Here is a 14,663-nt window from a genome sequence, read left to right as displayed (position 1 = left end):
AATCGCGTGGATATTGGTAGAATACTGTAAATTAAAATACATTTGTAAATGAATGGGTGAATGCAGTGATCAAAGATAAAGCACTTGATTAGAATGGAATAATTATACCACATCTTGAAAATGTGTGTATAAGTCCCCCATTTGAACCGTTCACAACACTGGAATTAAGACACTAACCAGAGTTTTTTTTTTTCCAGCATTAGTAGCGTAAGCCACAGGGAGTCAGGACTAAGATCTGTGAACAGGAGCAGCTACAGCCGTGACGGTCGCACCCCAGGTGTGTATTACCCTGCTGACCCTCCACCACCACCTTCACGCTCACAGCAACACTCCAGCAGGAAGGAAGCGTGGAGTGGCCTTGTGGCACGAGTGGTGACTGCCCTTCGACAGCCAATACCACGTGCTCAGCGCTATCTTGCTTCCTTGGCAGCACGCACCTCCACGGGCAGAAGCCCAGCCTCCACAAGTACCAAAACTACCACAGCAACCATGTCGGGAGCAAAGAAGAACCCACCTGCCCCTGCCTTACACAAAGTCATCATGGTGGGCTCTGGAGGTGTGGGAAAGTCAGCACTCACTCTACAATTCATGTATGATGAGGTCAGTACTACCAAAGTAATCTGTATTTCTTTTTATGTAGAGTAGTATATAGGTGAATGGTGTCTAGCACTTAGAGGCTATCACCATGCCACAACTTGATTAACTCTGAACTCTTAATAGCAGCTTCAGTATTCAGTTCAGTAAGTTTCCCATCATCAGCAGTGGTAGCTTGAGGTAATAGATGTCTGGGTACTATTAACCTTTGGAGCTTTTACCATAAGAAAAATGTGTGGCCACAGGTTTGATAACCACCCACATGTTATCACTTTTAGGCTGGAAACTCAGTCACTTATATACTGAGTGTCATAGTTCATGCTGATAATTGTACTGTTATGTGGTAGGTGGGGGTGTTCACCATCCATTCACTCAATGTAGTGCTGCTGTGGGTGTCCACCCTTTCCTCTCTTCCTTCCTTCCTCCTCTGTTTTTCATTCCTTCATTCTTTTCTCTCCTGTCTGCCTACGGGTGACTTTACACTTCTTCTTCTGTATTTCTTTCCTTTGTTCTTTCCTCTTCCTTCTGTTTATGGGTGACTGTACACTGAGTGACAAGCCAAATGTTTCCTCTACACCAGGAAACCATTTACTACTCTGGGTGGTAACCATATAAGAAAATTATGGTGCCTGCTGGTTGAGTAGGTAATTAAAGTGCTCCAATAGGATTGAGCCTGTGTGGGTTTATGTCCAAGGGATGGTTGGGGTTTATTGCTCACGTAATGCCACTCAGGGATGAGCGAAGCTGTTCACTCTCATCTTAACTGTCGGGACCAACTTGCCTAGCCCTGGGCTTCTACGCTCTTCATTGGGCGGCATAGGATTAGATGATAGATGAATGGATAAGTCTTTAATACCTAGCTTTTATTTTTTCCCAAGTAGTTCTAGCAAAGGGTTAAGTTATTAGCTAATTATTTGGGAAAAATTTCATCCTTCACTTCATTCATCATCTAATCCTTTGTTGTCCCATGAAGAGTGTAGGAACCTGGGGCTAGACAAGGTGGTCCTGACATTTAAGATGAGAGTGACCAGCCCCATTCATCCTTGAGTGGGTTTACGTGAGCAATAAATCCCAACCACCCCTTGGACATAAACCTACACAGGCTTAGTCCAATTGGAGTGCCTTAATTACCCACCAAACCACCAGGATTTTCATGACATCTTTCACCTCTCTGGGAGAGTTCTTATGAGGGGAAAAGGCATCAGCAAAGTAAGGTACCAGTACTGTAATTAGACTCATGGTATTATATGCAGTACTTTACTAGATTTATAAATGTGTTGAATTTTTATATAAAGACGAGAAACATTATTCCGGTTTTGTTTTAGGAAATAGTAAAGATATTTTCAGAATTCTCTTTATCATAAGCTTCAGATACAGTAGTTCAGAATTTTCATTATTCCAACAAATGTCTGTGCCAGGTAGGCAGAGTTTACTTCATGTTTGTTTTTAATCAAAACATATTCATACATACATGGTATGGATGTCCTTGGAGTATATTTATCAGTGAAAACAGTTTTTAGTCATATAGTGTATGCAGAAGAAACAAAATATACACAGTATTCTTTATATTTCAGTTTGTGGAAGATTATGAACCAACTAAGGCAGACAGCTATCGGAAGAAAGTTGTGTTGGATGGAGAGGAAGTTCAGATTGACATTCTAGATACAGCTGGTCAAGAAGATTATGCTGCTATCAGAGACAATTACTTTCGGTATGATTAGCACAGTAGATCTGAAATAATACTGCTACTGTGTATATACTGTATATAGTTATATATACAGTATGTTTATTGATTTTTATTTTTATTTTTAGTTGACATGTAGGTGGTAGACCTTCACCTTTGTTAGCAGCTTTATCCATGTAATACTGTATTTCTTTTTCTCCATTAAGGACTGTCGTAATGAATTCTCTGTTCAGTAGTTAGCTGACTGCTTTTTGTAATTCGTCAGTGTCTGCATGAGTCTTGAACTGGAAAAAATTTGTTTTAAGGGAGTTACAAGTTGAAATTAAGTAGATTTTAACCCTGTAAGCCTGTGATGTCTCTCATATTATTCTTGCCATGCTCTGATGGTTTTACTGTATTTGGCTTAGGATAGGTTTCAACCTTGAACTGTTAGATGTAGCCTTAATAAACCACTTCAGTACAACGTGTTTTTCTTTAGCTGAATAAAATCACCTGGTAGCAACAAAAATGAAACAAAAAGGGTGTCACCTGAATTGAAGGAGTGAAAGCTTATACAGTATTCAATTTTGTGATGATATGATGAATAATATCTGATTTTCTCATAAGTTTTATTAATACTTAATCCATACCGGTATCATTTCAGATCAGGGGAAGGATTTTTGTGCGTTTTCTCCATTACTGAAGATGATTCATTCCAGGCCACGCAAGAATTCAGGTTAGAAAGTACAGTATGTGCCTGTTTATTGTTATACCTGTTGTACTGTATATTTATGTGATATATTGGTTGTTATACAGTATGTTGAATGTTTGATGTTCTCAGATTAGTCATTCTGTCAATCTTTTACTTCACTTTCACTTAGTAGCATTCTTCTGTTTTTATTCCATATTTTGTCAGCCTTTTCTCAATCATTAAGAAAATGTTAAAAAATGCATCTCACAGTCATGATATTACAAATATGCCTTACTAACAGCACTTATTTTGAAGTCTGTTGGATGCAAGGGTAACGCATTTTTCAGATGTGCATGTCTATCCTTCACCTAAGAGATACTGTTATCCCTCTCCTCACACTTCTCAGTACCAGTATTTCCACCCTTTGATAAAGCTCCTAACACACCTTTATCACAGGGGAAGTAAGGTCTGTACAAATACAGTAATTGTTTTCCCCTTTTTGTTCCTGTAGAGAACAGATACTGCGTGTGAAAAATGATGATCACATACCCTTCTTGCTGGTTGGTAACAAAGCTGACTTGACTGAACGGAGGAAAGTGTCAGAGGAGGAGGCTAAGAACCGAGCCAGTCAGTGGGGTGTCCCATACGTTGAGACCTCTGCCAAGACGCGGCACAATGTGGATAAGGTAGGTTGTGTGTTTATGTAAAGAGATTTGCACAGACCACCCCCATTGATACATGAGGTGGTATATATATATATATTCATTGGAATCTCTTAAATCATAGCTTGATGAGACTAAGCACACACCACGATTTGAGAATTCTGCGAGTTAGAAATAACTACTGTATCCATCCATCCATCATCTAATCCAGTGTTGCCCCATGAGGTGCGTAGGAGCCCTGGGCTAAAGGTCCTGACATTTACGATGAGTGTGACCAGCCTCACTCATCCCTGATTGGCATTATATGAGCAGTAAACTCCAACCATCCCTTGGATATAAACCTTCACAGGCTCAATTTGACTGGAACATCTTAATTGCTCACTAAGCCATCAGGTGCCATAATTTGGTTATATGGTTACCACCAAGTGTAGTAAATGGTTTCCTAGTGTACAGGAAACCATTTGGCTTGTCACTTAGTGAAGAGTCACCCGTAGAAAGAAGGAAGAGAAAGGAATGAAGGAAAGAAAGACAGAAGAGGAAGGAAGGAAAGAAGGGAGGAAAGGGCAGGAACCTGAGAGCAGCACTACTTCGAGTAAGTGGATGGTGAACTCCCACACCTACCAGTAATTAATCAGTCTATCTCTCTCTCTGCCTGTACTGTGTGTGTATATACTGTATACAGTAAAAGTCCTGTAATCTGAATGGCAGGGGACCGAGGGTCTTTTGAAGTACAGTATTGTTTGTTTCTGACTATGGGGAGGGACCTCTGTAAACATTAGAAATATGTACTTGATCATTAAGTGAACACTTAAAATGATATGGGTTATTGTTTTACACACTGGAAATGCATAGAAGTGTAGCTGAATAATTGTAGGCAGGTACAGTACATCCATGTACAAGAGCAAGTCTGAGCCAGATAAATCCGTAGATAAACCCCAGAGAAAAAATCCACTTGATTCACTTAGTTTTCACTCAGTTCACTCAACAGTAACTTACTGTAATTCACTTAATTTTCACTCAGTACACCTAAATTTATTACTGCACTTAAAATTATCAGCTGCCCTGAAAAATTCGGAGTATTGAGATATTCGGATTATTGGTGGTCAGATTACTTTTAATGGCTATATATCATCATCAGCAGCAGCAGCATCCGTTTGAGTATCCACTGCAGGACTGGCCTATCCCAGCCGAAGTGGGGACGATACAGCCTATGTATCTCTACCAAGTGGCTTAGGCTGTCAGGTAGAGATTGTATGTAGGGTGAGAAGTGCTTGTAAGTGTGTTTGTAATGTTGGAATGGCTTTGGATGTGCGTGTAGTCTGTGAACCAAGTGAAATCGGCCAGTGCAAGCCAACTGGGTGCAAGCATACTTTGTAGTACACGACACTGGTTCAACCACAGGACCTCTCATGTCCACCAAAGCAGTTCGTGGCCGGAAGAACACTTCCAAAGTTTATTACCCTGGCAGGGTACGAACCCTCGTTCACCCATGTACGAAAACGCACACTCTACCGCTGTACCACAGAGACGTCACTCTCTCTCTCTCTCTCTCTCTCTCTCTATACAGTAGGCACTTGTAGGACGTAAGTTTATGAGCGGCAAAGGAGAGCGCGTACTAGGAATTTGCGTACTGTGAGTACATAAACTTATGGGAAAAATTACATGTGGGCGGCACCCCCATTCATCAGTAACCCTTGAGACTCCTTTCAGACCTAAGTACTGTACTGTACAGGAAAACTGTCTAAGACATATTGCCTATGATAAAGTAAACCAATGAGATTATGTCTTTACTAAATCAACAAGGATATGGCTTAACTAAACCAAGAAGAATATGGCTGTCCATCATAACCCAAGAGGACAACAGGCTTGATGGACATAAGAAGCGGATCCAAGGCAGGGTGAGGCACCTAGCATGCACCTCGTGCACCATCCGCCACACCACCTGACACACCACTTTCCTCACCACTCTCGTCACTAGCACTTTCGACACTTTCATTAGCTAATGTACTCATTTTGTTCATAAACCCTTCAAAGTCTATTTCTGACACCTCAGAGATCGCATCATCCTCTTGATCCACCCTAGGAAATGGCTCTTCTGATGTTGAAGGGAGTGATCCTCACTATCTTGAGGCTGCAGGTAATGGGTGATGAGGGTTTGCTTCCTTCTGTTAACCTCCTGGTTGTGCCTGTCTGTGTAATAGCAGAAGGTTCTGTCCAGTGAAGCCATCACTTCCTCCACTCGCAACTGACAGTGTTCGATGTCCTTGAATTCGTCCTTGAATTTATCTAGGGCACACGGTACCCGGCTGATCCCCATAATCGACAAGACTCCACTCTCCATCATTGGTGCTGCTGGCTGTTCTGCTGTGGTCTCCTGCTTTGCATTGGCCTCGGGGTAACCCCAGATTTAGGTCACTCTTCACTGCCATCTCGCCTATTACGAATTCAGTTCGCGTACTATTAAAAAATACAGTACACTAAAATTTGATAAAAAATAGGCCCTCGCATACTATGCGATTTGCGTTGTGAACTTGCGTACTGTGCGTACCTACTATATGTAAACAGTATATATATATATATATATACAGTATATATATATATATATATATATATATATATATACAGTATATATATATACTGTATATATATATATATATATATATATATATACAGTATATATATAAAATGTATATATATATATATATATATATATATATATAATATATATATATATATATAGGTAGATAGATAGATAGATAAATAGATAGCAAGATAGATATATAGTAAATCCTTGATATAACGAACTAATTGGGGGGAGGGGTGGGTCTCTATATCCAAAAGTTCGCTAAATACTAGGGGTTGGTATTTCTGAGGGATTACCGAACTCAGTTCGGTATGTAAGGGGAGCCGTTCAGTCCTACATGCTCAGATGCACAGACAACCTAAACTACATGGAGAATTCAATGGTTTTTGAAGCTGAACATGTAAATACAATACTGTATGAAATTGTACTTATAAATACAATACCTATAATAAGAATACATTATAATGTAGTACTGTTACAGTACACTTACTCTGCCATTGTAGGCAGATTCCTGAACTTCCCCCTCATTTAGCGACCTTCGTTCGCAAAATCCAGGGGAAATTCGGTCGCAACGTGGCCGTTTGTTGTATCCGAAATTCACAATACTGGGGTTCATTATATCGAGGGTTTACTGTACATACAGCAAACCCTCAATTATCTGCCGTCACAATATCCGACGCTGCTGGCTCGGCTCCATTAATGCAATAGTTGGTGAAATTATGCAAATATCTAGCACCAAAACAGGATGTGACTGGCAGTTCTATGCAATATCAGGCATCGAGGTGTATCAACCAGCTTGTAAACGGTAGCCAACCGGCACTGTATCACTGTATTTTGTGATTATTGTATTTTATTTCTAATTACAGTATCGTCTTTTACTCACGGGAAAGCTTTTAGGATAGAAAATTGAGACATAACACATTATTCGGCTCAGTGCCCAATATTGAGCTGATGGGGGCACTATGCAATATCTGGCATTTTGCAGTGTCCGACGTAGGGCTTGGATGAATTATGCCGGATAATTGAGAGTATATATACATGTATATACACACACATTACGCCTTTATACAGTACTGTATCTTGTTAATTATGTGGACAGGTCATTTTGCTGGTGTGAGAAATGCAGACACATTGGCTGCTTCTTGAGTTTAGAAATCAACCATGCATTCAGTAGATGTAAAAAAACTGATATTTCATGGATGAGTAGACAAAGAAGATGATGCATGGTAGACATCAATAACAGTGACTAAGCCATGTTGTAAATACACAAGAATTTGGGTGTGGAGTATATATATCATCAGTATTTACGGCCAGAAGTTTCTGTTGGAACTTGTATCTCTCATTATAATGTTAGAAAGGTTCCGTGATAATTTTGTTTTTGCACGATGTGTTTTTTTTCTCACTTATTACCAGTACTTTGTGATGAATACTCTGTTTCATTTTGTTGTTGTTGTTGTTGCCCAGAGCTTTTCATTGACATGTTGGCTGATGTGTTTTACTGCATCACAGTGTATTTTCATTTAGGTGCTTTTCAATTTCTCATCGGTTAATACCCACCTATGCAAAACTAATTGTACAGTGCTTATGTTATATGTGTTTTATATATTTTAGTGTTTTCATTGAATCTTTAATTTCAGGATGAAGTCACCAAAAAACTCATGAGAGTGTCTTTTTTAGTCATTTTATTACCCTGTACTGTGTACACCATTATCATGTAACTTCTTATCATAATTAAGTTAATTGTACATGTAAGGGGACTAAATTTTGTGGTGTAGAACTAACTGTAGGTTATTTATTATTTAGCCAGTCCTTGTAAATGTAGTACCTGGATCATGTAAAATACTGTATAAATTAAATTGTTTATTATGAACCATTGATTATCATAAAGATGAATCAGCTTTCATCGTATGCAGCAAAGTATGGAATATCCCATTTATTGTATAAAATTACTATAATGTAAATAAGACATTGAATTTTAACTTTTGCACAGATGTCCTGTCTTGTACATAAATGGTCTAGTTCACTAGTACAGTACATTGTTAATATCTTTCTGATATTGACATTGTTTCCATAGATATCATGCAAGAGAATATTTCAGTGTGTTATGTGAACTAAGTACAGTATCTGAAAGCTTTCTCAGTTCATGAGAAAAGTCAAAGCACACTACGAACAGTTGATTGTAGTTTACAAATAAAATTTAGCTTATTGTAACTTTTGTATATTCATATCATAAATTTTTGTGATACCTAGATCTTTCCAGAAAGAAAGTGAAGCTAAGATTTTCAGTAGAGATGTTGACCATTTTCACTTTATTGCAGATATATTCAGGTCTTCCCACCTTCCCTGACCCCACATAATTCTTCCTGGTTCTTCTACTCCCTATTGTTACCTTATCATTTCTTTTTTTATAGGTCACCTCATTTCTTTTTTTATAGGTCACCTGTTTTTGTCTTTATTCCATCTTCACTGTCTTCATTGTTGCCAGATATCTTTATATTTTTCTTCCCCAGTTTTCTGTCACATTTATTTTTATAAGAATACTCTGCATATGCTGGATTATGTTGGGGTTGTGAATTTTTGAAAGCTTGAATGATTAGTGATGGATGTATGGCCTGTTTCACTGAGTAGTCTGTTGATAGCTCTTTAACATTTATGGCTTTTCTTTTTTCCTTCCTGGATCCTACCCACCCCATTTGTCAGAGAAAATAGAGTTAGGAAGATGATCATATCTTTTGGACTGAGAGACACTGCTTTGTATTTGATTCGTTGGTTTTTCAAAACAACAGCCTAGATCGTGTGTGTGTGTGTGTTTTTTTTTTTTTTTTTTTTAACCAAAGGCATTCAGATAAACTGAAACCTGTGTACTGTAATTCTTTCGTTAGAAGACATCACAGTTCCATGTACAGTACTTGGAAGGTTGTCAAAACTTGTAGTGAAAGTCACTTATACATTGATACTGGATATTGGATGAATTTCATAAGATTCTGCTGTGCAGTTTTCTGGTACCTTTATTATTTTGCTTTTAATTCATCAGCATCTTCATTTGAATGGAGTGCTGGTATACAGGGACAGAGGGCATCAGATTTAGAAGCTGATAATATTCTCTAATAATTTTGTTTGCATGCCATTAATGTTATTTGGATAAATTTTATGGATTTCAGTCTGTCAGCAGTGTTGTGTTTTAACAACCGTGAGAACATTATGTATATATGAAACCAGGGGGATGACCTGTTTGTATCCAGGTCATCTGCTTGTACGGTACTGTACAATTTAAACAGTTTGTGCAGGTACAGTACTGTATGAGGTACATCTATTTAATGAGTCTGAGTTTAAATTTCTACACATTGAGCATGAGGTTTAATAATTATTTAACTTTTTTATTTGACTAAGTTGAACTAATAATTCACCAATTTATAATTTTGTCTGTACTTTGATAAAGAATTTGTGGATTAATCATATATGTTGTGTAGGGATATTTATTTGGTTGTTAACCATCCTTTTTTGTGTTAATGTGCCTTAGGAACCTCATCAGTATGACAAGATGATGGATGCTCCTGCTGTCTCTGTTCTAACATCCTGTTTCCCACACCAACAGGTTTTCTTTGATTTGATGCGAGAAATTCGCTCTCGCAAATTGGAAGACAATAAGAACACCAATGGGAAGGGTAAAGATCCTGGCAAGAGGAAAAAGCCCAAGTGCTGCATTCTTTAGGTCAGCCTCTGTCAATAGTTAGAAAGTTTTTCCTTGTTTGCACTGCAGTAATCCAAGAAGTGGCTCGGTTTAATATATAGTAGGTTAGATTGTAGATTTAGCCACCTTCCATACCTCTCCTTGTTTGTTCAGGGATGTGTTTGGCTCATGTGGCATGGCTTATCCAATTGAAATATTATCCCTCCCCCCCCCTCCCCATTATTTTGCTTTGCTTGTGTGTGCATTATACAGTTCATCTCAGGTTCATTTAACCCTGTTTGTTACCATGCTTTGTGTTTAAATATTATTTATTGTTGTCAGCATTCTGTCTGCTCAGTCATAAACCTGTATCTGGAATAATGAAGTTTATTTTGATGCAATTGATTATTTATAATCAGTGGATTCTTGAAAGTGTTCATCATAGGATTTTATGCTGATTATCAGCTTTCAGAAGATACATTGAAGAGAAAACATGGACATTTCCTTTTTGGTGTTTGTAACCAGTCATACAACACATGGAGAAAATGTGGGTTGCCATAAAGTACAGTGCCATACATAACTGTAATCGTAACTAAGGTAAATTAAAGGAAAAGGAATTATTAACAATTTTTTTGCAGTTATATGAATGTGTACATTGAGGAATTGCCTGACATTTTGATACCTTGCAGGAAAATATGATAATGAAGTTACAGTGCTTTTCAACAGATTTGTGCTTCTGCCTCTGTGTACGTCATTATAATTGTTGTGAGATGAAACAAGAAAAATCAAGAATGAATATGCTGCATGATAAATATACTGCATGGCATAGTACAGTTTAACCATTGTTGACAGAATACATTATCCAATATGCTGTATATATATATTTGTAGTCCAGTGCTAATTGTGGCTGGCATGTTTGGGATATTTCTGTGACAAGCCATGGCATTTTATTTAAAAAATTAATAATTGAAATCATAAATACAGTATATAAGAAGTTACCATCGGAATGCATATACATTGTTGAGAGCTGGTAAGATGAGTGTCACTTAGATCTCGTGTGTTGTTGCTGTTAATTAACCCTAGTCTGTCTGGGCAAATAGCCCCATCAACTGCAGGCAAGCAATTGCCCCTGCAGGGTCATCCCATGCAGTGAACTGGTGTTCTCTTGTGGTTGACAGTGCCTTGCCACAAGGTGTGGGGAATAAAGGATTTTTTTTTTTCTTTTAAGAAATAAATTTCCCGAGCTAGACTTTGATAGATCATATAGCCCTGCAAGGTGGCGGGAGAGTGCTATGTCTCCCAGCCAGGCAGGTACCAGGTGGGGCACGAACTCTCAATCCCATGGTCCTAAGTCCAGTGCTCAACCACTGAGCTACCCTGCCCCCAAGGTGTGGGGAAGTGTTTGGAGGTTTGGTTCCCAGATAGATGTCACATGTGTGTATATCCACCCATTTCACAGGGGTACCATAGCAGGCTTCACCTGCTGTTATTTGGTTAAATAGTTACCACCCAGTAAATGGTTTCCTAGGTTACGGCAAACCATTAGGCTTGTCACTTAGTGTAGAGCCACATGAAATGGGAGAATAAGAAGAGAGGAGAGCAAACAGAGAAAAAGAATGATAAAGGTGAAGGAAGAAATGGGCAGCACCACATTAAATGAATGAAGGGTGTTTGCAACCACCTACCACCATTGGTTCCTTGAGACATGTTTTCTTAACCGTGAATAATGTTAATATCAGCTTTAAAAAGATTACTGGCACACTTATTCTCTCTTCATATACTAGATGTTATCGCTTTGATATTATAACGAACATGATTTATAATCACCGTTCTCAGTTCAGTAGAGGCAGCACCATATTATATTTTTCCTACATTGTCATTTTCTTGTATCATTGTACTGAATGTGTTTTCTGTTGGTTTTAATAATTCTTTCCCCAGACATTTCTTCCTTTCCTTATACATACTGTACAAGTCCTTTTTGTTCTACAGCTAATTATGTTTTGTCTGCAATTACAATACCTGTATTTATTTTACTGTACTCACAGCATGCCTCACTTCCTTATTCCTAAGATAAGCCTCAGATGAATCCACAAGCACACTTTCATTGTTTGAGAGCTAACTGTTCAACTGACACTGTTGAAATATATATATATATATATATATATATATATATATATATATACAGTATATTATATATATATATATATATATATACAGTATATATACAGTATATATATATATATATATATATATATATATATATATATATACAGTATATATATATATATATATATATATATATATATATATATATATATATATATATATATACATATATATATATATATATATATATATATACAGTATATATATATATAAATATATATATGTATATATATATATATATATATATATATATATATATATATATATATATATATATATATATATATACAGTATATATATATATATATATATATATATATATATATATATATATATATATATATATATATACAGTATATATATATATATATATATATATATATATATATATATATATATATATATATATATATATATATATATATATATATTCACTTCCACTTTCTTGTATTTGTTAGAGTATCATTTTTTAGAGACCTTTTTTCTCATATAGCCTGGTATTCTTTCATTATTATATCTCCTGAATTTTGTCACCTTCTTTCTCATTCATGTTGTTTATGTGCAGTATTGATTATATCAGATTATATCCACTTTTAAATGGCATAATGTTTCTTTTTCTTGCTGTCAATTAGCCTTAAGTTCATTCTATATCACTTCATTGTAACAAACTTGTAGTTTATCACTTCACCATAACAAGCTTGTAGTTCTTGAACGGTGCTATATCAGCTCTAGTAGCAGGAAAGGATTAATGGTACACTAAGTAAATGCATGCCACATTTTGTTTGAGGTTCGTGATACTCAGCATTACGCATTTTACTTTTTCGTCAATATCCGTGGCTGTGGATATAGCTCCTATAGTAAACTTACATTACAGAGAAATGTAGTTGCAAGTGCCTACGCAATTTTCATAGTGTTGCATATTTCTACCTCAGCAGATAGTTGCTGTCAGTGGTGACACTGTTCCACATGCTCTACTCACTTCTCAAGATGACTCTCGTATTGAGACATCATGCACGACCCAACCTATGTAGCCTAATCACTCAACCTGTGGGATTATCTTTGGCTGTGAGGTGCTGTTTTTGAGATAAGAGCCAGAGTGATGTTGGCATTGTCATTTGTGGCCCTAGAGCCATTTGGACGTGAATTTGGTGGACTGCTGGAAACTGGCCACTTGAGCTGATTGCTCCCAGATGTCTCATTTTTGATGTTATGTTGAAAATTTGTTATGAGGGAAAGGGACATAAGGTGAGTAATTGTGATGTGATGAACTGTATTACAATGTGGCCATAGTTGATGGTTAGCGAGTTGTATTTAGAGTGTGTTAAGCTGTACTAAACTTATGAGGTTACCATTGGTCAGAGGATGGTAGCTTTGATATACTGTTATCTCTTGATATATCACCTGTTTCCCCATAGCATATTACATCTGAGTTTGTGACTTTGATAGAGCTGGTTTCAGAACTTAGGTGGTACAAGTTTGATTTATTCTCTGAAAACTTGGTGGTCTGATACTTTAAGGTACCCACTGGGGTGAAGACCATTTGCCATGCCCATTGGTTTGAATCCTTGAAAGATATCTTAAGGTTTTCAGTAATGTTGGCTGGTCATCTACCCTAAAGATAGCCTAACCTCAAATCCTACACTTCACAAGGAAGGAATGGTATTGGCTGTTGCAGTTTTTAGGTTACTGTTGTTTGAGTGCAGTGACTCAGCATGGTAGATAGTTATGGTATAGTACATGTTGAGGTGCTGTATTATATTGTGAAAGAGAATGTAGTTGTTCTGTGGCATTTGTCTTTTAATTAGTTGACTCAGTTAATCAACTTGCTAATTAGGACATTTATGAGAGAGAGGGAACAGCAAGAGGGCTTACCGAGAGAATAAAAAACGTGTTAGGACAGACGAACCGGGGGGTTGTTCTGTCATAAACTTTCCAGTTTACCATTACTTTCCATTGAACATTGGTTTACTACATGGGAGAACCCTGCAGGTGCAGTTGTTTGCCTACAGTTGATGGGTCTGCTAGGCCACACAGACTGGGGTCAACGAACAACCACAACAGCTTCCTTTTTTTTTTACTAAAATGATGAATTTTTTAAAATTGCTAATCACAAAGTCTAATAAAACGGTGCTTTGGTTAAATTTCCCTGGAATTATTAGACCCTCCAGTCCATTTAGATATTCTTTAGTTTCTTCTTGTTATCTTTGGATGATTTGGTTTAGCTTAGGAAAGACTTTGTGATGTGGAGGGAAAAGATAGGGGCATAATATATTTCTTCACCACAACAGATCCTCCATAAGTTTGATCAAATCATTTAGACTTAAGAATAAATTTTGGAATGTTGAACATCCTCTGGTTGAAGGGGTTAATGATTCCTGGCAAAAAGAGTAAGTGATACAGTAAATACAGTACATTAGATGTATGGTAGTTTATCCTGAGTGTATTCTAGTGATAATTGGCAAGTTTGTCCATTTACTTGAGCCAGTGGTTGTACTTCTTATGTAATTTAGCATTATGTAGAGTCAGTATATACTTGGTTGATTTTGATTTTTTTTTTTCCTGTGTGTAGTGAATGGGTAACTGGAAGGTTTAGTAACAGATTTATGTAGTGGAGAAAATTTGGATAATTTTGT

General features: G+C 37.1%; 1 protein-coding gene across 2 annotated transcripts in view; it reads left to right on the top strand.

Moving 5' to 3' along the window:
* Positions 1 to 372: 372 nt before the first annotated feature.
* The window catches only part of Rala (Ras-like protein A), a 29,232-nt gene continuing 14,941 nt past the window's right edge, over positions 373 to 14,663 (top strand). Inside the window, exons 1-5 of one of the 2 annotated variants that reach the window (XM_080282174.1) lie at positions 373 to 600; positions 2,169 to 2,305; positions 2,922 to 2,993; positions 3,460 to 3,634; positions 9,790 to 9,906. In XM_080282174.1, coding sequence (XP_080138300.1) covers positions 490 to 600; positions 2,169 to 2,305; positions 2,922 to 2,993; positions 3,460 to 3,634; positions 9,790 to 9,906 — 612 coding nt within the window. In that variant the 5' untranslated portion in view covers positions 373 to 489. The remainder of the gene's footprint in view (positions 601 to 2,168; positions 2,306 to 2,921; positions 2,994 to 3,459; positions 3,635 to 9,789; positions 9,907 to 14,663) is intronic. The other variant, XM_080282175.1, reaches the window with a different exon arrangement.

Source organism: Coenobita brevimanus, chromosome 92 (genome assembly GCF_032717465.1).
Source record: "Coenobita brevimanus isolate Jiangsu-jjx chromosome 92, ASM3271746v2, whole genome shotgun sequence".
In the NCBI taxonomy this organism is placed as follows: Eukaryota; Metazoa; Arthropoda; class Malacostraca; order Decapoda; family Coenobitidae; genus Coenobita; species Coenobita brevimanus.
This window is presented reverse-complemented; position numbering and strand designations above follow the sequence as displayed.